General features: G+C 44.5%; 1 protein-coding gene across 1 annotated transcript; it reads right to left on the reverse strand.

The window, feature by feature from the left end:
- Window positions 1-11,970: 11,970 nt before the first annotated feature.
- PDZK1IP1 (PDZK1 interacting protein 1) lies at window positions 11,971-24,225 on the reverse strand. The gene is made up of 4 exons (XM_089684365.1): window positions 24,079-24,225; window positions 19,574-19,694; window positions 14,896-14,976; window positions 11,971-13,113 (listed from the first exon to the last, which is right to left on the reverse strand). The coding sequence occupies exons 1-4, from the start codon at window positions 24,140-24,142 to the stop codon at window positions 13,032-13,034; spliced, it is 348 nt and encodes a 115-aa protein (XP_089540491.1). The 5' UTR covers window positions 24,143-24,225; the 3' UTR covers window positions 11,971-13,031.
- Window positions 24,226-24,596: the final 371 nt, after the last annotated feature.

Below are 24,596 nucleotides of genomic sequence, written 5' to 3' on the forward strand. Positions count from 1 at the left end.
AGTAGTATCCCCACTGAGCATACTTTTTGCCGCAATACACTGTGGTGTGTTGCCTTGGAGTGTATTGAAGTGATATTCAAAGCAGAGATGTAAATGAACCCTGATTTTTATATGTAAATACAAAGAAAACCCCTAAATCTGATTGGGGCTCAACACATGAAACGAATAATATTACAGAGACACTAATCGATATCCTGGTTCTCCAAAAATAACCCATACACATCCACTACTCAAAGTGGAGCTCCACCCAAAAGGGGAAGTTCCGCTTTAAGGACTGGCACCTTTGGGGGGCGGGGGGGGAGCAGGTACCCTAATTTGACAGGTACCTGCTCTCACTTCCGGTCCGATCGCCTAGGCGATCGGAAACGGAAGGTGTCCTTCTACCCTCCCTCCCTGTAGTCTTTTGAGACACGTGACAGGTCCCAGAAGACTACAGGACCATTCATGAAGCGCAGCACTACTCACGCATGCGCAGTGGGTACCCGGCTGTGAAGCCGCAAGCAGTCACAGCTGGGTGCCCACACTGAAGACGCCGGCCTCCTGGAATCCAGGACGGCCGGTGAAACGGGCTGCGGGGGACACACCACGGGACCGAGGGACAGGTAAGTGGCTGTTTTTTAAAAGTCAGCAGCTACAGTTGAGTGGGTCACAGCAGAAGGGCACAGTACAGGGGGAGTTGGGGGGGCACAATACTGGGATTAGCAGGCCACAGTACAGGTTCTGGGACGCTGCTCGGGCCATCCCGGGACAAATTAGTAAAAAATGTGACTGTCCTGGCAAATCTGGGACAGTTGGCAGGTATGATGTGATACAAGATTGTCGTGGTGCCCCCATGGACCTGGGGCCCCTGGGCAGTGTCCAGGGGTGCCCATGCATTAAGACAGCCCTGGCCCCAGTGCTACAAAGCAGAAGTGCTAACTACTAAGCCACTGTGCTGCCACTAATATGTTGACTTATTTCTTGAGCCCTATTGTGATTATATATCATTATTTATGTATAGCGTGTAGCATGGCCATCATACCACCAGATACTCTGTCACCTATTTAAAGGTACTCTGGGTACCTCTGCAACATTTATCTGTATTATTAGGTAGGCTCACAACCTGGAATAAGGACTTTTTCTGTGCCATCTCTTTATCTGTCCCATTATCTGCTCTGATCTCTTAGCACTTTGCTGACAACTGAGAGTCAATTGGGATCTGTTTGTCTGCTGTCTGCTACCTGCTGTGCTTTGTCTATATACAGTAGCTGGTGGGTTGCTCAATGCTCTCAGCTTTTCTTACAAGTCCCCAGACAGTAGGAGCAGTTTTATGACTTTCAGATAGCACAGTCTTTATAGGTAATGATACACTCTGATATCTGCAATGTGCCCAGAAGTGTCATCTGCATGCACAGCCATCTGTCTCCAGGCCTTATCCGAATAGTGAAAGCTCAACTCCAGGTACCACCCTAACTGCATACTAAAGTCAGCCATAGACTACTAGATTTTGGAAAAAAGGTAGATATGAATATTCATACAAAATTCATATAAACATTTTTTGTACGTTCGATGCCTGGACAAATGTCATTCCAAAGTAGTTCAAAGTGTCTTTTGCTTTTAACATGGGAATTTGGAATGAATGTAATTACCCGAACAAAAACTGCATATGCTGTTAGAAATTTGTTCATTCGAGAAAAATCTTCCATCCTGCTTCTTCAAATTTTCTCATCAATGTGGTTGAAAACAAATGTCAATTTGACCCAAAAGAACAATCTTAAAACAAAAAAATATCTTCCAATTAAATTCTACTACTATATAGTTAGCTTGTCACTGGTGCAGCTTGGCACAATGTAAAGTTGGCCATGGACAAATTGAAATTTGGCTGGTTTAGAAAATTTTGATCAGTGTGTAGCCATCCCTGCTCGATAGAAGCCAGTCCTTTGATGGACTTTTGTTGACGGGATATATTGGAAAACGTTTATTGATCAGCAGCTGCTGATTAGTGTATTCTGACAAGACCCAATACAGAATAGTGTCCCGGTGGGGGATTTCTTCATTCCTCCACTTCACTTTGATGGAGGAATCTGGCTGAACAAAAAAAAAACACCCATCTATGACCAGCTTTGATTTGCATATCTCATACCTGATGGCCCACTGGGGAAGCTGATAATCAGTGTAGTAGCTGGCATTACTTTGGTGATCACTGTGATCATCTAAGTCCTGTGCAAGCGGCATCTCTGCACACTGATCATTGGGAGCCATAGCTTGGCATCTCCATCATTCACACAATGCTGTGCACTTTTTTCAACAAATAAAAGGCCTTCTGTGATTTGACAAAATTGTGACATCACAGCCCCTTCTTCCCATCTTATCCAAACCCAAAAAGCCTTTTATTTATTGAAAAATGTACAGCCTCCAGGTGTTTTTCCAAGTATCTATCTATGAGACCCCAGAGCTCTCCTCTGGCCTCCAAAGCAGCAGATCAAACTGAGAATGATTTGATCTGCTGCTTCACAAGCCAGTAATGGCTTGTTGACAAAGAAACAAAATCGAAAGTGACAAAATCCATAGCGTTTACGGTTTCTGACATCATACAGTGAGAGGAACAAGATCAGTTTGGTTAAGCCAATGCCACTGGTGGCATCCTTATCGGTCTCACTGATCACTCAGGAGAGTCTGGGAAAGACAGCTGTGGTGGCGGAAGGAGGGGGAACCCCCTTGTGCTGCTTGTAAAAGTAATCCAGCAGCCCTATAGCTGCTAGGATTACTTTTACTTTGAAGGGAATTGCTGGCTGAAAAAAATGATATCTTGGCCATCGCTGCACCTACAGATTTCACCCTTCAGATCTAGCAACGTACAAGTACATTGCTGGATGGGAAGTAGTTATGATAGCAATCCAGTGAGAAAACCCTATGGGTGCAGCACTATTTTTCCACTATCCTTACAGTAGTAGTCAGAATGCCACCCTTAGGGCTCGTTCACACAGTTCAACCATGGTTGAACTGTGGCTTGCTCTTTAGTGAGCAAAGCTCACGTGAACAAGCTCTTAGGGTATATTGACATTTGCGATTGCACCCATTCTGCTATTAGATATGAGAACCCCAGCATGGGGTTCCCAGTGATTAGCTGCAAGAGTCAGTCCAATTGAAAGCAATGGGAGGCTACCAGCTCCTGCTGATAATGGCGCCTACTTGCATGCAACGATCACACGCAAGTGATCGACCCTGGATGCAGACTGCCTGCATTCAGGGTTGATCACTTCTATGTAATCTCTGCATGAGTGATGCATATGCACATGTATGTGGGTGCGATTAGCTGCAGGAGCCGGCAGCCTCCCATTGCTTTCAATGGGTCTGTCTCTCTCAGCTAATCACAGAGAGTTCTCGCATCTAATTGCTGAGCAGGTCCATTCGCATTTGTGAATGCACCCTTACAGTCAACTAAAAAAATTATTGTTGTCATGCTGCTGGCTCTGCCAAGTGATATTGGCCCCGGATGTTGGCCCAGGAAATATGTAGGTACCACAAATTAGACGTACATAGGTCACAGCTCAAGGAATCTCTGGCAGCCTTTGGAGGATCCCTAGGTCAAGAATGGCTGCTATATACTAATCACAATTTCTGGTATACAGATGACCATAAAAAGTAGCAGTTAAAGCGGTAGTAAACCACAAAAAATATTGTAAAAAAAAAATCTTCTCCCTGCAAGTTAAGAGAATGAAAGACTTACAGTACATGAAAACGAAGCGCTCCAGCTGGCACAGCTCCCCAAGGCTTCCATCCTTACCTGGTCTTCCTTCTGGGTTTGCAAACTGTGACCAACTGATTGCAATGTCAACAAAAAGGGAGTTCTGGCCAAGGCACGGCTCTCTCAATGGGCGGCATTCCATCCATTGAGAGCGCAGTGCGCATGCGCCGGTGACATCACCACTGCATGTACAGTAAATATCTCCTAAACAGTGCACGTTTAGGAAAAGGCTTACCTGCAGGTAAAAGATGCAAAATAGAGTTTACTTCCTCTTTACGAATCTGTATATAAACAGCTAAGATCAAAATTGTATACAGCAAACAAAAAAACCCGCAAATGTCTCATGAATAATTACATTCAGGCAATTGTTACAATAATAGCTCGGAAAGGTACCTGCTGAAACCCCCCCAAGCTTCGCTTTAAAGAACAGAAGTGTTATGCTAATGACTTATCATTCATAAACTTATTTTTTCTCCTTCTAATCTCTTCACCTTTTCATCAGTTTGTATTACAAAATGTTACATTATCAGCCTGTGATGTTATCTGGGGGGCCCAGCAGTCTCTCAAGGGCTGCCTTGTACATGGTATCAATGACTGTCTCAGCAAGAAGTTACTTGCACAATTCCCATCTTCCTGTTAGCAGCCTCCAAGCCCCCCTATCATTACAATGCACACGCCAGGTCTGTGCGATAGTGCTGATACTGCAGGCTGATTGCCACCAGTGACTCGGCAGCCTACAGAGCTGGCAACAAATGAGGCTGAAGCAACCACCTTAGGTATTTAGCATTGTGTAATGTTGGGTTTAGAGTCAGCAGGGCTCCCACAGCCATCCCCGATGGGGAGAGAGGAATAGCTTTCATTTCTCTGCCATTCTGAATATCAATATGAAATTATACTGCTGTCATCTATTTCTAGTATTGAGTCTCACCATCAGGTCACAGGATCAGAACAGTTGGTCTTATCTCTCCAAAAAAAAAAAAGAGACAAGCCGCGGACACTGTCTCACTGCCACTGATATCACATGACATGGAGCCTGGATCCGTTAAAGTTTGGCAACAAAGTTTAGTACATAGATGGTATCTGTAGATATGAATTTTCAAACCGCTTTTCTTCTCCAAGGGGTGATAAAGTAACGACTTTTGCTGTGCTTGAGAAATAATAACTGTATTTCGAAGGGCAGTTAAGGGTTAGTATGACCTAAACCAGTGGTCTCCAAACTGTGGCCCTTTGTTTACTTTTATCTGGCCATTGAGGCATTATCCCCCCCCCCCAATGTCTGCAACAATGGGGCATAGTTCCTGCCACTGACAATGGGGCACTATTCCTCCCACTGACACCAATGATGGGGCATTATTCCTTATACTGATACCAGCGATGGACCACTATTCTTCCCCTTAATACCAATGATGGGGCACTATTCCTCCCACTGATACCAACGATGAGGCACCATTCCTTCCCCTAATACCAATGATGGGGCACTATTCCTCCCACTGATACCAATGATGAGGCACCATTCCTTCCGCTAATACCAATGATGGGGCACTATTCCTCCCCCTAATACCAATGATGGGGCACTATTCCTCCCACTGATACAAATGATGAGGCACCATTCCTTCCCCTAATACCAATGATGGGGCACTATTCCTCCCACTGATACCAATGATGAAGCATCATTCCTTCCGCTAATACCAATGATGGGCACTATTCCTCCTCCTAATACCAATGATGGGGCACTATTCCTCTCACTGACACCAATGATGGGACACTGTTCCTCCCACTGATACCAATGATGGGGTACAATTCTTTCCACTAATACCAGTGATGAGGCACTATTCTTGCGCTTATTACCAATGATGGGGCACTGTTCCTTCCACTGATACCAGCAATGGGGCACTATTCTTTCCTCTAGTACTAATGATAGTGCACTATTTCTTCCACTGACACCAATGATGGGGCACTATTCCTCCCACTTATACCAGCGATGGGGTACTATTCCTCCCACTGATACCAGTGATGGGACATTATTCCTCCCCCTAAAACCAATGATGGGGCACTATTATTTCCCCTAATACCAATGATGGGCATTGTTAACTTACACTGATGTTGGAACATTTTCTCCTGCCATTCTGGCCACATTCCACCACTGGCCACAATCCAGCCCCCCTAAAGTTTGAAGAGCAGCAAACTGGCCCTTTGTTTAGAATGTTTGGAGACCCCTGGCCTAAACTGATGTTAATCCTCACATTTGGGACCCATGATGGTCAGTTAACTGCTGAATCCTTTATTAGGGAAATTGTATCTTCCGAACAGTTTCTAGGTTCAATAGCTGCAACAGTTTATTATAAGTTTGTATACAGCCACTTGATACTCCGTATGAATGATGAGCCAGCAGTAGAATGGAGAGATCAGGAGTATGAAGATCAGTAACCCGTTCCTGGGCAGATCAGCCAGTATTTTCATTAAAATGTCTACATTTTCGTATGGAATGTATGGTTCTTATTGTTGCTAATATTACCATCATCTTCATCATCACTATCATTATAATAAATGGCATTTTGCATACATCTTTACCACTATCATAACAATCATCCTCATTGGCATCATCCAAACTTTTTAGGACGGTTGGTACTAGTTAAGGTTGTTTGGGTATCTTCGTGACAACTAATGATGATTGGGTTGGGGGTCATCGGTCTTCTGCCATAAAAGACCACTGCATGGCTACTTAAAGTTTATTCAAAGTAAAACTTTTTTGAAAATTAGTTTTGGATAAAGTAATGATGGATTAGGACCCGTTATATTGTTGTTGATGTGTCCCTTCCATGGATATTCACTCTCTGAAATATTCCTGTTGACCATTTTTCGCAGACAGTGAAAGAAAGGGAAAAATCCAGTTAGCACCAGGAACAGAAGGGAAATTTTCTAACGGGGACATCTTCTCCACTACCAACTGTTTGAAAATGGATTTCTCTCAGTGTGGAGGGATTTCTTCCCACTTGCTATTGGGTCTGTTGGACAGAACATGGAGGGAAATCGCCCCAATGGGACACAAACGGCAACATGTTGACCAGATGGAATGACACTCAGCTATGGGATGATCAGATTGTCATGTGCCTGTAGTCCTCACCATACTAAATGTGTTCTTTATGATCTGGAGCTAAATTAGGAAAACTTGACCAAACACCTTTTTGGCCTAATATAGTTCTGGAACCTTTTATTATACTTTGGATTATGTAACTGACAGGTAGCCCTGCCAACCCAAGCCATAGCCTATGTTTTGTGTGAAGAACCCCAACCCTTGGCAGGCTTGCAGTGCAAATTAAAATGATCATCTGGTTGGGGTGAGGAGTTATGGGTTTATAATTGCACTTTAACCACTCTTGAACTTTGGCATGGTCAAGCTTTTATATCAAGAAATTGTCTTTCCCTACAAGAGAAGGCTGGATATTAGAAGCCCATGAGACTGACATGTTTGTAAAACTAGAGGAAAGTGCTGAGACAGCCGGGAAGTTTTGTAGAGTTATTATTAACAGATGTATTGAGTATCTAAGCAAACCATTGACTATAGACATTGTATTAACCTGAACTTCTGCCCTGCAATTAAATAACTTTGTAATGGCAGCCAAACAGGTCAGTACACACATTAAGCACTTACCATTTTACTGAAAGACTAGGGATGAACAAACTGAGAGTGTTAGCTTGGGATGAACTGCATGTGGTGTTAATGCAGAAGAGTGAAATTAAGGTGGGTTTTAGTGAAATAGACTTTAAATGGCTTCTGAGGGTCAGGGGAGTTCCTTAACTATCCTTGTACTAAAAATCCCCCCCCCCCCCCCAGTAGTTAAGGCAGAACTTTACTCTCTGAATCAACATTAACTCTTTTTAATCCTTATGGTGCTAGCCTTAGTAAATAGATAGGAAGGTATATGTATGTAGCCTCAAGATGGATATTTATGGCCCGAGATGGACCTTCCATCCACTATAAAGAGGCTGCAGCCCACCACACACTCATTCTTAATTTGACATAAGAAAAGGCACATACAGCATATGTGGACAGCACCACCACTCTTGCTGCCTGGGAGGGCAGTGACTGTGTTTCACTATTCCTCACCGTGCAATTCATTAGGTTGGGTCTCATCTGACCTTGCTGCAAACAAGTGCCCCTATATGGATGTACTTATATGGATGTACTGTTTTTTAGTAGAAACATAGGGGAACGCAGTTCCGGCACCTCCAGCACTGAATGTATTTAATGGTAAGGGGTGCTGGGGTGTGATGGAGGATCTATTGATGCTGGCTGCTGAAGGATCTATTGTTCATGGAGGGGATCGATGTTTGTATGAGGATTCTATTGTTGCTGCTGGGAAGTATATTTCCAGGGAAGTCTATTGTTGCTGGGGGTTGGTCTTATATTTCTGGTGGGGTCAATTGTTACTGGGATGGATCTACTGTTGAGGGAGGGGTCTATTGTTCCTGGCTGCTGGAGGGTCCTTTGATGCTGGTTGTAGGGAGATGCACTATATTGCCAAAAGTATTGGGACACCAAATAATTGGATTCAAGTGTTCCGATTACCTCCATGTGCACAGATGTATAAAATTAAGCACCTAGGCATGCAGACTGCTTCTACAAACATTTATGAAAGAATGGGAGCTCAGTGAATTCAAGCGTGGTACCATGATAGGTTGCCACCTGTGCAATAAGTCCATCTGTGAAATTTCCTTGCTACTAAATATTCCACAGTCAACTGTTAGCAGTATTATAACTAAGTGGAAGCAACTGGGAACAACAGCAACTCATCCACTGGACTCTAGAGCAGTGGAGACACGTTCTCTGGAGTGATGAATCATGCTTCTCTGTCTGGCAATCCGATGGACGTGTCTGGGTTTGGCAGTTGCCAGGAGACGGTATTTGCCTGACTGCATTGTACCAATTGTAAAGTTTGGTGGAGGGGGGATTATGGTGTTGGGTTTTTTTCAGGGGTTGGGCTTAGCCCCTTAGTTGCAATGAAGGGAACTCTTAAGGCATCAGCATACCAAGACATTTTGGATTTCATGCTCCCAACTTTGTGTGAACAGTTTGGGGATGGCCCCTTCCTGTTCCAACATGGCCGCACACCAGTGCACAAAGTAAGGTCCATAAAGACAAGGATGAGTTTGGGGTGGAGGAACTTGACTGGCCTGCACAGAGTCCTGACCTCAACCCAATAGAACACCTTTGGGATGAATTAGAGCGGAGACTGCGAGCCAGACCTTTTTGTCCGATATCAGTGCCTGACCTCACAAATGCGCATCTGGAAAAACAGTCAAGCAGTCCCATAGACACACTTGTAAATCTTGTGGACGCCCTTCATAGAAGAGTTGAAGCTGTTATAGCTGCAAAGGGTGGGCCAACTCAATATTGAACCCTACGGACTAAGGGATGCCATTAAAGAACATGTGCATGTAAAGGTAGGCCGACCAATACGTTTGGCAACGTAATGTTTGTTGTTGCTGCAGGGGGTCTAGTATTGCTGGGGTGGTATTTTGTTGCAGGTGATCCATTGTGGGTCCATTGTTGTTGGCTGCAGGAGATCTATTTTACTGCTTTTCTTGCCATCATTAACAATTTCCATACAAATTACTTACCACCACAAAGTTGTACTTGGTTCTGTATCCTCTAAAAGGGTGGTATTGGAAGGTAGGTGGAAGGTGGAACCAAAGAATGGTACTCGGAGGTGGGTACAGGGAAAGGCAAGTTCCAGCAGCTACTCTCTAGGGCAAGTTCCAGCACCTATTCTCTGACAATAAAAGCTCTCTCAGTAGGCATTGTTGCCTTATACAGTGCACACACGATTGCCTTCCTACTCCTCCACTTGCCTACGCTCACATTATGTTGTGCCCAAGTACACATATCATCTGTATCCAGGGCCGGTGTTAGACTTTTTTTGCACCCTAGGCAAGACCAGCTACTTGCGCCCCCCCCAAAAAATATATATTTTTTTAAAAACTGCTACATTTGTTTTAATGTGCAAAAATAAGTGCCATAAGATAGCTCTGACATATCCCAGCCAGGCAATGGGGGGGGGGGGGGGGGGATAAAATGCTATGACAGCAGACAGCCCAGCCTACACACAGAGAACACCTGAACTGAGCAATTCCACACAGTGACAGATCTGACACAACACACCACCACCAACACTGACACAGATCAGCAGGCAATAGAAGAGCAGGCACTGGGATCATGATGATGTCATCACTCACTGACACACTGCACATGTGATGGATGGCCAGCAGGGTCACACTCACACAGACATGAGACATCAGAGTCAGACATTACCTTCCTCTGAAGGCGCAGCTCCGCCTCCGCTGATGAATGGGAAGAGAAGGGCTGGAACTCTAAAGTGATCAGCAGCCACCAACTGGCTTGCAGTAAGGCACAGAGTCTGAAAGGAACACTGGAAGGAGCAGCACCTCAGCTGCTACACTGGCCCCAGAAACTCGGCATCTTCCTTTCTCCTGTCTTCTTCCCCCTCTGTCACCCCTTTCCACAGCTGAATGATAATTTCTGACCTGTGCTCTGCCCAGGCGCCCCTAGGTGCAAGTGTGCCCTAGGCGGCTGCCTAGTTTGCCAAGTGGAAGCACCAGCCCTGTCAGTATCCTTAATACATGAGTGGGCACATATAGATTTAATCTGCTCCAACATTCAAGTTCAGCGTTCAGGAACAGTTAGGGGGTCACACAGATATATAACATAGCCCTTGTGTAACTGGACCATGCCTGAGACCATCCGTAAAGCGGGCCAGTGCGTAGTATGCTGAACCATCTCAGAGCACCGTACGCAGCAGCCACACTAATCAAACAAACTGGATTTTGGGGTCAACTGTGCTCAGGCATGAGAAGTTCACCCTAGTGTGATTACACCATAAAGCTGGCCGTACATGTCTCAGTTTTCATTCATCTGAAAAACTGATCTGATCTGATTTCCCCATCCACAAATTCAAGATGGATGTGGAAATCCTCCCCGCTGTGTCTTTGTATTCTGATAGCGAGACTCCCCCCCACCACCCCACACACACACTGTTAGAATACACTGGGATGTGGATTCCCCTCCAAAATGATTACATTTCATGAAGGGCAATGTTAATACTACAGATTCAAAGACCTTGTGGTAGTAGTTTGGGGATGGCCCTTTTCCATTCCAACATAACTACCCCTGGGCACAAAACCATCTTCACAAAAAGGCTTTACAAATTTGATGTATAGGAATTTGTGTGGCCTTTACAAATCCCTGACCTCAACACTACTGATGCATCTTTGAGATGAATTGAAATTCCAATTGGAAATCAGGTCTTCTCATCCAACATCAGCACCTTACCTCACAAACGTTCTTTTGACTGAATGTGCACAAATTCCTACAGATTCACTATGAAAGTTTGTGTAGAACTTTCCCAGAAGAGTGCTAAACTTTCCACATGCCACTCCCCACTCCATGGCTTGGCTCATCTCCACCAAAGCAATCAGTTTTACCATCTCACAGGAACACCACACCCTGAAGTCTTCACACTACTATTTATTTATTTATTTCAGGTACTTATATAGCACCGTCCATTTACGTAGCGCTTTACACATATATTGTACATTCACATCAGTCCCTAACCCTCAAGGGGTGTACAATCTAAGGTCCCTAGCTTACATTCATACATACACATACTAGGGACAATTTAGACAGGAGCCAATTCACCTACCAGCATGTCTTTTGGAGTGTGGGAGGAAACCGGAGTACCCGGAGGAAACCCAAGCAGGCACAGGGAGAACATGCAAACTCCAGGCAGGTGGTGCTGTGGCTGGGATTCGAACCAACGACCCTTGTACTGCCAGGTGGAAGTGCTAACCATTTAGCCACTGTGCTGCCCATACTACTAAATGTTTTTTGCATGATCTGGAAGTTTGGCGCAAACAATAACACGTTTGCAATTGACTTTTTACTTGCTAGACACAGGACTTTCTCAAAGGGTTTCTGAGAAAACCCTGTGCTAGCACAAAATAAATCACACCAGAATTTGTTCCTGCTGGCGATTCAAAGAAAAATAGGTGTTCCAGTGCGATGGTAAAACTTCCAATAAGAGTGGAGAGGATTATAACCACAAAGGTGTGTGTGTAGGTGTGTGTGGAGAGGGGGCAGCTATTCCCCATTAATGGTTTTGGAATGGGATGACCTACAAGCTCAAAATAGGTGTGATGGTCAGATGTCTACAAACAATTGGCCATAGTGTGTATATTGCTTTATTTTCATATTATTATAATATAATCACATTATATTAGCTTTCAAAACACTTTAACTTATTTGCCTTACCATAATTTTATCATTCTATCCCAGTTCTGTAGATTCTTTCTAGCAGGTATTTGTATTTCAGCCATATACAGGGTCATTTGTTTTCATTGTGTCCTGGCAGACAGACTAGAACTGCTAGACCAGTAGATCCCAAGCATTGTGCAGCACCACCATTATGGAACCACACTCTATGTACTGCATTTAAAGAACAGATAAGAACTATGTGCACACTTACAGTACGAGGCGTATAAAACATTAACTCATATTGTTAAAATGATATACATTATACTGATCATGCCAATATATATGTGTAAAAGTAACATTAAAAGAATAATTGATTACAATTTATGGCTCTTAAGGGTAGTGGCTGAAGTCAGAAGCAAATCACAAACAGTGGTACAGTTGGCTACAGTTTTTAATCAAGATTTCCAAGAGAGGTAACAGTACCCTTGATTATATACAATATTTAGTGAAATTGTAATCACCCCTGACCTGATACTCTGATTCCTGTGGTGTGGTCTAGATCAGCCATTCTCAATCAGCTTGCCCTATTGTCCTCCAGAGGTTGCTAGGGGTTCTTTGAGCAATTCTGCCTCTCAGACAAGTAAGCACTGACACTGATGATATTTTTAGCTACCTGTAAGGGAAGATTCTTCCCACCTTCCCTTGACCACAAATGTAAGGAGCATTCTTCCTAGTGACCATCAGGCTAATGTACTGTGAGTTGTAGATACAGTAATTTTTTAATGGATCCTCCATTTTAAAAGGTTGAGTAACGCTGATCTAAGTGAACAATTTCCATGATAGTTAGGATAAGTAGTCTTATTGAATTGAATCATAATGCCAGGACGCACAACTGATGCTGCGGAATCCATCCATAGAAATATTTTCTAACTGCATTCTGAAAGTTGAATTCATAATGTGACCTCTATGTCACCTTCCATGGTGGAAAGTCTTTGTTTCAACATGATTTTCAATAGCAAGCCTTGTTCATGGTTACATAGGAGTAGAAAGTTCATTATCTGTGACTTGTATTGGGTTTTCATAAGCATGTCGAATTTGCTCATTATCACTGGACCTGAAATAAATTGAAAAAAATATCAGAATATGGCTAACAGGCTCCTTCCTAGACTAAAGATACTCTTGTCTTACCACCAGGTAAAAAACACTGCCACTGACACTAAACCCCCCACCCCCACCCAAACAATCCAGCACTTATGTTTTCTTTAACAATCCCCAAGTCCTTTTTTTGCTCGCCAGAGTAAATGGCCCTTCACAGAACCTGTTTGGGGAATGGAGACTGACGATCCAACACTGGAGTCCAGGACTGCTGCCCAGTCTTCTGCCACCCATTGTCAAAACATAATAACACCACCACCACTTTAAGTCTTCGAGACCCTGGCAAGTCTTAGAACCTAAATCAGGTTATTAGGGCTGCCTGTGTCCCCATTGGGAGATCTTCTCTTACTTCCTGAGTGATCAACGGGACAAAATTTGCACAGTGAGAGGCCTGGCCCTTTCTGATCAACAAAAGTCAATTGTGTGATCAACTTCTGTCAAAGGAGCCTGCTGGAAATTTTTCAGTCAAACAGCTGTTGAATTATCACAGAAGCACTATGGTGTCCGTTTATGAACCAGCGGTAAATGACAGCTGCTCAGTTCTCCGGAATTCTCGGAGAACACATTTATGCTAATGCTTTTTATGAAGCAGTGTAGATCAGTTCTTCAAACGAAGGGAGAACGATCTACAAACGCTGGAAAACGGCTGCTTTTACTATAATCTCACGAGATTACAGTAAAAGATCAGTTTACTAAACAGAGGTAAATTATCTCTGCTTAGTTTGCGGTCCCTCCGATTCTCCAGCTCTGGGATGGAGAATCTGGAGGGAGAACACAGATCTCCAGTGAAGAGCTGAACATGTTCTCCGCTGATCTCCTGAGTGTCATAAACTGTGAATGACCAGAGAGTAGCTGCGATCCTCTGAATCGCAGCTATTCTCTGTGTCATAAATGGACACCTATATCAGCAGATAGGTTTCTCTAAACCATGGAATATCTACTGCAGCCTACTAGCCCCGGATGTGGTAGCTACATTTATTTAGTTATTTCCAAACTTAAAACACATAAATTGACCAGAAACCATTTCACTTTTCATTTAAAGCTGAACTCCAGGATAAATCAATACTGTATAAATACAAAAGCCATGCATATTCTTCATTGATGTGCTTTGTGTATTTCTTCCAGATCTGTGCAGTCATCTGCTGTGAAACTTTCCCTCTGTGGAGGCGCTTCATATAATATAGACCTGTCACTGCAGCTCTGTCTCATTGTGCAGGGTGACTGGTCTGGTCTCTGCCCCATCCTGTAGTGGGGGGAACCTGCTGAGTCCCTCTTACAGCTCTCTGCACAGATTATGTACAGGACAGTTATGATGTCACTGCTACTTTTACAAGGTAATATCCGGGCTTGCACAGATGTTTGCTGCACACATAGTTGATATTATTTGTGACTACGGAGGAATATGTTTGATCCCTGGTTCACATCTGTGTGGTTGTGAGTTCCACGATTTGCGCAGACACGAGAGCCCATTCATTTGAATGTACTCCTGTGCCCCGGGACATGCAGGGAAGAAGTCCCTGCACTACTTTGGAAATCGCAGCCCGCATGGGAACCGAGGTTGTGCGGGCGGTGTGCCGTTAGAATTAATGGCACTCGCCTGCAGGTCCCACATTCCTCTGTGTGGGTGGTGCGGCTGCAGGTATTTGTGCGGGTCCCGCAGCGGCACCACCCACACAGAAGTGAACTGGGGCTAAACAAACATTTGTGTGCCCGGAGCTTTAACAAACAAATTTACACTTACTTTGTAACATAACGCCCAGTGCTGCCATTGGGAATAACCCCATCCTCAAATTTTCCCATAGAGAATGACTCTAGGTTAGACCTGGGGGAAAACAAAATACACAAAAACCATTCAGAACAATCAACTGTCATCTGCAAAAGACATCAAATGACACCATAATTCAGACTTCCCGCTTTCAATGTTTCCCTTTACTTCTGAAATATACTGCGCTTTATTAATTTATTCCAGGGGCAGCGACAGAAACTCGGTGGAGGGATCCAAACAACCTTTAACTTCAAAATTCATGTGTAGCTTTTGTATTTAATTGACATTCTTACAGATGTCTACGTAGTTTAACCAGTTTACATGGGGCTTTGTGTGTGCACTGAAAGCAACCCATTCAAGTGAATGAGGCCATGTTACAATCGTCCTGCAACCATGCACACAGTTGCAGCGTAGTAGTCCAGCATTTAATGGGTTAAAACAGGTGGTAAGCGAAAAAAAATGTTTCCTCACCACCTGTCAAATGTTCTCTGAAGAGTGATCCAAAAAGCAGATTGTTCTTGTTAGAACAAAGCAAATTACATAGTTAGTCTGGCTGAAAAAAGACAAAAGTCCATCCAGTTCAACCATTAAAAAAGTTATAATCCTATACCCACAGTTGATCCAGAGGATCAAGTGTAATTGAGACCTCAAAATGCCAAACTGGTAGGCACCGGTGAGTGTCTAAGTGATAATTTTTGTGCCCCCTCCCCATCCTAAACATTCAAAAGCCATAGACAAAACAGACACCACTCCATTTCCCCCCTTCCTCTGATTGCAAGAACTATAGCACAGCAGCCAATGAGACTGTGCCCCAGCCGCCAGCATCATAGCAACCAATGATGCTGCATTTCATTGGTTGCTAGGACTCTGTCGGAGAGGCTGCACAGGGTCTTCAGTGTAATTGAGCTGTTCGCTAGGACAAGGGTAGCAAATGGGCAGAACAGTCCAATTACACTGCTTTGTATATACAGGGCAATGTTACTGAGCTGCAATTAGAACAGAGTGCCGGTGACTCCAGTCCCATCGCCGACCCCCAGTAAGTTCCACCTGAATCGCCTGACTTTGCCTCATTGGCGGTACACCCTGGATCAGCATAATAGCCATATAACTAGCATTTTCAGTAGAAGGTTAACAAGGGCAGCCACTTTCTTTTTCTGACAGCATTTTACTTCCATGATCATTGGTTGCTAGGACTCTGTCGGATAGGCTGCACAGGGTCTTCAGTGTAATTGAGCTGTTCGCTAGGACAAGGGCATCTAATGGGCAGCACAGTGGCTAAATGGTTAGTACTTCCACCTGGCAGTACTAGGGTCGTTGGTTCAAATCCCAGCCACGGCACCGCCTGCCTGGAGTTTGCATGTTCTCCCTGTGCCTGCGTGGGTTTCCTCCGGGTACTCCAGTTTCCTCCCACACTCCAAAGACATGCTGGTAGGTTAATTGGATCCTGTCTAAATTGGCCCTTGTATATGAATGTGAGTTAGAGACCTTAGATTGTACGCCCCTTGAGTGTTAGGGACTGATGTGAATGTACAATATATATGTAAAGTGCTGCGTAAATTGACGGCGCTATATAAGTACCTGAAGAAAATAAAATAAGCTCTACAGCATCATTGGTTGTTATGGTGAAGGCTGCTGCCTGCACCATAACAACCAATGATGCTGTGTGGCCTGGCCACCAGCATCTTATCAACCAGCCCAATTACACTGCTTTGTATATACAGGGCAATGTTACTGAGCTGCAATTAGAACAGAGTGCCGGGGACTCCAGTCCATCGCCGACCCCCAGTAAGTTCCACCTGAATCGCCTGACTTTGCCTGATTGGTGGCACACCCTGGATCAGCATAATAGCCATATAACTAGCATTTTCAGGAGAAGGCTAACAAGGACAGACACTTTCTTTTTCTGACAGCATTTTACTTCCATGATCTGTGATCCGTGAATTTCTTTCCACCCACCAAGCTGTCCTCTGCCCTCGGTTAGAATACAGATTAGTCGTGTGTCATTGAATATTCATTCACAGACAGGCCGGCAAGTGAAGACAGACAGGAGTTGTTATGAGGGTGGGGTGCTCCAGTGTCAGTGTAACCGCTCTGCATTGTACATGGACCTTATATTACACAACCCTTCTATTCCACTAAGTAAACTCTGCACGGCTCCCAGAAGACTTTGTTTTTCTATGTTGCAAGCGATTAAGCTGAAAGGAACACTCCTTGCAAACTGCATTAATACTGAATGAATAATATGAAACTCCGGCTGCACAAAGGTGGTGTCTTTGGAGGTGTCTGACATATAAGAGTATGTGTAGCTAATATCTGAATAATTGTCCGCCTTACATTAAAAGCATAAAGAATGCAATGCTGACTAGTGAATGCAATACACCAACCTCGGTTAAAAACAGAATTCCAGCCAAAAATAACAATGTAAAAATCAATTGCCATTTAAAAGATAAAATAGCAAATCCATCATGTGCTGCAATAATCACCTTCTACCCAGAGATTTCCTCTGCAGTACTACATTTCTGCAGCTAGATGTCCTCAGTCCGATGGTCAGAATCATTAAACCCATTTCCCCTGAGCCCAAGTCATTCTGGACCCACCCCCAGCTTATGATTGGACAGTCAAAGGAGAACCAGCACAGCAACAAGCTCATCTCTGTCACTTTGCTCTCTCCTCCTATCAGCATGTAACTTGTGTCAGCACATGAACTGATTGAATAAATAAAAAAATGCATTTTTCATTTATTCACTTTGATTGGTGTGGGAACACATGTCAATGCTAGCAGCAACTGGATAATTTTATTTATTGTTTGAAGGGATTGGATTTGATTTCTCACATTTTGTGAATTATTACTCAGGGATTTCTCAGTGACTGATTTAATTTTACAAGGATTGGATTCTTGTGTGGCTTCTTCCTCTCACACTCCAGCCCTGCAAGATGCTGGTATCAGGTCAGATTCAGGTACTTACCCATACCCAGGGCTGGTGCTAGACTATTTTGCTCCTTAGGCAAGACCAGCTACTTGCGCCCCCCCCCCAAAAAAAAACAACAAATAAATAAAATGTAAAAACAATAAAAATATTAAAATCAACAAAACATGAAACTGCTACATTTCTTTAAGTTTGCAAAAACAAGTGCCATAGAATGCCACCAGCACCAATATTAAAGACAAAATCAGTGTTACAAATGGACTGTTTCTGTGGCTGACAGTGGTGGAGTGACAGTTGCAGTGAGTGGAGGATGATTGATCCACACTGACAAATCCCAGGCTGGACGTCCCCAGGCAATGGGGGGGGGGGGGGGGGGGGGGGAGATAAAATGCTGTGACAGCAGGCAGCTAAACTGAGTGATCCCACACAGTGACAGATCTGACACACCACCAACACTGACACAGATCAGCAGGCCCAGAAGGCACTAGAAGAGCAGGCTGTGGGATCGTGGTGATGTCATCACTCACTGACACATTGCACATGTGATGGATGTCCAGCCGGCCGGGTTACTCTCACACAGACATCAGAGTCAGACATTGTCTTCCTCCACAGGCGCAGCTGTGCCTCCGCTGCTGAATGAGAAGAAAAGAGCTGGAACTCCATAGTGACCAGCAGCCGCCAGTCAGCTTGCAGTAAAGGACAGAGTCTGAGAGGAACACCGGAAGAAGCGGTAGTTCCGCTGCTACACTGGCCCCAGACAGCTGGCATCTTCCTCCCCTCTGCCACCCCTCTTCTCAGCCGTAGGATCATTCATGACGTGGCGGCGTCCACACAGAGATAGTGCTGGCCTGTGCTGCGCCCAGGTGCCCCTAGGTGGCAGTGTGGCCTAGGCGGCCGCCTAGTTTGCCTAGTGCAAGCACCGGCCCTGCCCATACCTCCCAACTTTTAAAATGGGAACTAGGGACACCTATTAGCAAATGTATGTAGTCATAGGTCACATCCCCTGCAAGGACCATTAGACAAAAAAAAAAATGATTAGTTTGACCTTCAAGTGCTTTTTTTTTTACCACAACTAATCATTTATACTGACTTATGGAGTTTACAAATGCAACAAATTAGAAATTGGATGAAAGGTTTAGCACTGTAAAACACTTTTGGAAAAATAAAAAGGCATTTTATATACAACTATATAGATCAGACCAAAATGAGGGACAAATGTGGAGGACTTTGTTCCAAATGACGGGCAGTTCCTTTGAAATCAGGGACTGTCGGGAGGTATGCTTACCATATTTGCATCTAAAAAATAAATATATTGAGGATTACAGAACTGCATTCATTTGTGTCTTTTAGATCTGTCTAGGGTTCTGCTTCCACCAGATATAAAAGGCAGAAATTTATACAGCTCTGTATTCATTAACATACCATTCAAAGTCATTTTTTAATGCAAACATTAAAAGTACATTGAATTTGACCTGGTATCAGCTTCTTCTAGTCTACTGTACAGAGGGGGAGGGGGAAGCAGTACAGGGAGCTAGCCAGGTGTACTGTAGTGCAAGAAGCATGCTGATAGGAGGAGAGAGACTAGAGAGATGAGATCATTGGTTTGATGCTTCTCCTTGGCAGAAATGCAGCATTTGGCAGGTAAAATATATGTATTTCATCTGAGTATAAAGCAGTTTTGCCTTGATTTAAGCTTATAAAAAAATAAATAAATAAAAAAAACGTACTTTGATCTTTTATTCCAAAATATGTTGGCCACATAGACGACGAGGACAAGGAAGAGGAAGACTGTCACTGCTATAAGGCCAGTGCCCCACTGAGGAATCTTCCTCACCTCTTGATTTCCTCCTGCAAAACAAACATTCACAGTCTGTTAGGGTACTGCAGGCAACAATAAAATATGTGCAAACTTTGCCAAAGGAACACGACTAATCTTTGATTTTTATCCCAGTTGTAATAATCAGCATCTGGCTGCACCATTAGGAATCAGCAGGCTACTGCCAGCCTAACTTTGGTGTTGCAATATAATCTCTTTGAAGATACGTACACTTATCCCCTTGTTCAACCCACCCCGGACTTAAAATAACCTACTCTCCCCTGAAACTGAGCACGAGATCCCAACATTGAGAGCCCCAAGATGCCAACATTGTATCATGGGATGCAGGTAAGTATACATTCACAGGACAGCACACTTTGCAGTAAGTCAGAAGTTGAGAGGTTACAGCAGGAGCTGATCTGTGTCAGACATTTGTGAACACAGCCCAGACTGCACAGGAGCCAAGAATTACATTATTGGGCCATCTCTGAGCCAGCATCACAATCCAAGAGGTAGATGATGACGATGGATTATGGCCGAACAAAGATGTCTCCGTCCTTCTCTCCATGGAGAGAAAAGAAGATGAAGCCATTGTCAGTGTGAGCTCTGTGATCCAAAAGAGATAATAAATACAAGAAGTATTACATGTAAGATGGCTTTTTTTTTTTCATTCAGCCAGTGGACAGAAAGGTTGGGGAGGAAAGTGCTAGATGATGATGAACTTTATCCAGCCAGGAAATGAGGCCGACTTGCTGCAGCATGATACTAGAGATGGTCAGAGACTGGGGACATGATACAAGCGATGGTCAGAGGCTGCGGGCATGGTACAAGCGATGGTCAGAGGCTGCGGGCATGGTACAAGCGATGGTCAGAGGCTGCGGGCATGGTACAAGCGATGGTCAGAGGCTGCGGGCATGGTACAAGCGATGGTCAGAGGCTGCGGGCATGGTACAAGCGATGGTCAGAGGCTGCGGGCATGGTACAAGCGATGGTCAGAGGCTGCGGGCATGGTACAAGCGATGGTCAGAGGCTGCGGGCATGGTACCAGCGATGGTCAGAGGCTGCGGGCATGGTACAAGCGATGGTCAGAGGCTGCGGGCATGGTACAAGCGATGGTCAGAGGCTGCGGGCATGGTACAAGCGATGGTCAGAGGCTGCGGGCATGGTACAAGCGATGGTCAGAGGCTGCGGGCATGGTACAAGCGATGGTCAGAGGCTGCGGGCATGGTACAAGCGATGGTCAGAGGCTGCGGGCATGGTACAAGCGATGGTCAGAGGCTGCGGGCATGGTACAAGCGATGGTCAGAGGCTGCGGGCATGGTACAAGCGATGGTCAGAGGCTGCGGGCATGGTACAAGCGATGGTCAGAGGCTGCGGGCATGGTACAAGCGATGGTCAGAGGCTGCGGGCATGGTACAAGCGATGGTCAGAGGCTGCGGGCATGGTACAAGCGATGGTCAGAGGCTGCGGGCATGGTACAAGCGATGGTCAGAGGCTGCGGGCATGGTACAAGCGATGGTCAGAGGCTGCGAACATGGTACAAGCGATGGTCAGAAACTGCAGACATGATACAAGAGAAGGTCAGGGACTGCAGACATGATACAAGAGATGGTCAGGGACTGCAGACATGATACAAGAGATGGTCAGGGACTGCAGACATGATACAAGAGATGGTCAGGGACTGCAGACATGATACAAGAGATGGTCAGGGACTGCAGACATGATACAAGAGATGGTCAGGGACTGCAGACATGATACAAGAGATGGTCAGGGACTGCAGACATGATACAAGAGATGGTCAGGGACTGCAGACATGATACAAGAGATGGTCAGGGACTGCAGACATGATACAAGAGATGGTCAGGGACTGCAGACATGATACAAGAGATGGTCAGAGACTGAAGCCACATTACTTGAGGCTGCTAGAAATCACTGCTATAATAGGGCAAAAGGTTGAAACACAGATTAGTGTCTGCAGGGACCCCAGCACAGAAAGTGCTAAAGAACTGCATGCAGCCCCCAGGCAGGAGGTTGGACATCACTGCTTTAAAGGTTGGGGTTGTGCATCCAATGAGAGGACACAGTTTATAAGTCCCCACCCCTGAGTAACAGAAGTCAGCACTGCACTTTCAGGCTCTTGCAAACAAACACTGAACTGACTGCTATTGATGCAGCTCATAATTATGCCCTTCCTCTCAGGGCTAAGTCGGGGGTAGGCAGAAGAGGTGTTTGCCTGCCTTCAGAGGGGTAGGAGGTCCCAAAATAGGCAGGAGCTGCAATCTATGCTGCTAGAGTAGTGCACAACTCCCCGGGGGAAGGCACACTCTCAGGGAACTATTCCTGTACAGATCTACCAGTATACAAGGAGGTGCTCTTTTCCTGCCTGAATATCAGCTTCATCATCCCCTAGGTATCTGATCACATGACCAGCACTGGAGGAAGCTTTCAGCAGTATGTTCTCCAAGAAAACTCTGTATATCAGCCTTTTCATTATTCTATACTGATCCATCCAAGCAAGAGATGCAGAAAACTCAACATGTGTATACAACCACATTCAGCTGCTTAGCCAAAGAATAGGAAACAATGATGCCTTTGTCTGCCTTGTTACTCAACCCATTCTGTTCAGCAGAGACTCCCGTTCTAAACATCCTGTGGAAATTTCTTCGCATTTCTATACAAGATCAGCTTCCACATGAATCCTCTCCAAATATTCCTAGTTCGGGAAGATACATCCCAGGAGTCTTGTTGGCCATAAATGGATCCTCTTTTCAGCATCGGGATTTCAGAGCCCAGAGTTGGGATTTAAAGAAGAAACCTTCTATTTTCATCTAAACTGGCTACGCACAGCTGAGATTTTAGTTGATTTCTACTGCATCTGCCAAAATTCGTGTCATGGATGCTCCACAAACTTTGACTGAAAATCCAATGGAGATGTGTGGAAAACTGTCAGCTGTCCAATGACTTCATCTCATAAGATATCAGATGTACGGGTATTCAGCCTTGGTTCACATCTATGCATGGTGCACGCAATTTCACAATAAAAAGGACCCTTGTGATTCAGTAAGAATTCTCTTACTGAACAGTCAGGTGCATGTAGAAAAAAACCGGGACCTTGATGTCTCCTGATGTAGCCAACAAGAAATAAACCAGGACAATAAAACATCTGCTCCCATCGGTACCATAGCAGCATTCCCTTTTCTGTTCTTGGTTTGGGGTGCTGTCACTCAGCTTCACAGACTGGACAAAAAAGTTTTGATGCCAAGACCCACAACAAAATTTTCTGCTCTCATTGCAAGGAAAGGAAATGTAGAAAGAATGAGAGTGCAGTTGAAACTAAGTCCAGTAAAGTCGTTACAAAAAAGCCAACACGTTTCAGAGACTCAACACTCCCCCTTCATCAGAGCTTGGATCAGGGATAGGCAACTGCGGCCCTTCAGCTATTGGGGAACTACAAGTCCTATACTTGTAACTGTCAGTCTTGCAATGCCTCATGGGACATGTAGCTCCACAACAGCTGGAGGGTGGCATGGAGGATCCCCATGGATTGGTTTTCGCCACTGGCAAGCGGTATCGCATGTATGAATGAGCCCTTTGACTTCTCTGGGGACGTCCTGGAATACCCCAACTGGCATCCAGCTGCTACCAGAATTCAGAACTACCCTTCCTATTTTGGATTCAGTGCTTTACCAACATGCCTATCGTCCTTCGAAAGGAAAGGAGACAAAGGAACTTTGTGATGGCAGCAACCTCCAATTTAAAACAACTGCAATGTTTTTTCTTAAAGAGCATGTAAACCCAACATTTCATATTCCTGATATGTACCTGATGTACCAAGTACTTGCATGAAAAAGTATCCTGTTCTCTTTGTATTGCTTCCTTTGGGTGAAATTCCTGGTGTTCTTGTCAGTCCGTCTGCTTTCCTGTTAAAAACTGACCACACCAGACATGAGAGCACAGCATGGTCAATTCTCTAGCTGCACTGGGAACTAAGTATGCTCTCCTCCAATGATCAGACTTGTCCTGACACACACTACAGTTTCTCCTCCCTGAGCTCCTTATGCAGCTGAGAACAGAGGGAATGTGATCACTTATAAAAAAAAAAAAAGGGGGGGGGGGTATTTATAATGTTTTGCCTTTTATATCCGTTTTAAATGAATGGGTAATTTTACAAGCTGAGGGTTTACATATACTTTAAATATAGGTTCTTCTCCCTCATTTTTTCAGCATTTGATGAGCTTAGTGCAAAATTATTAAAAATGACAAAATTACTCAGTACACGAAATCAGCTTTTGAAAGGTACAACAGACACGTAGGTGTAGTCTAATGAGAGCCAAATAATAAACTTTGCATCTGTAATTAAAGTAAACAGAAAAAATAAGAATTGTCTATAATATACCTACAGTAAGTAGGACTTACCTGACTGGCAGGAAACGTGTCCCAGTGAGAACAGGAGGAGAAAAATGAGCTTTAGGGACACCATGGTCTTCCAGAGCGCTCCGTCTCCTGTGTGGATAGGGAAATTCTAATCACATCAATACAGAACTCGAAAAGCAGGAAGAATTCCAGAGAGTTAATGGTAAACCTGTCTGCAATTTGGAAACACCTCTTACCTCTTGGCTTTCGGGAGGGGCCTGGCACCAGTCTCTGTATGTTATTTAGCAATGATGGGTATAACGAAACAAAGGGCTGGATTAAGACTAAACCAAATGGAACAACTAAGTACAAGTAGCACAACCCCCTTAGGAGTCGCTAAGTTTTGCATCCCCCTATAGTCCTGCACAGCCAGGCAACACACATTTTCGTCAGACCTTGCAGACAGGAGACCATAATTAGTCCTTGTGCTTGGTTTTAGGTTTTTTATTAAGGGGTATTGAACTTGGATGGCATTGAGGGGTGTATGGGATGCCCAAGAGAACTCTGAGGACAAACTCCTT

The sequence above is a fragment of the Staurois parvus genome, unplaced genomic scaffold (assembly GCF_062004578.1).
Source record: "Staurois parvus isolate SC_StPar_1 unplaced genomic scaffold, SC_StPar_1.0 ptg000347l, whole genome shotgun sequence".
Classification (NCBI taxonomy): Eukaryota; Metazoa; Chordata; class Amphibia; order Anura; family Ranidae; genus Staurois; species Staurois parvus.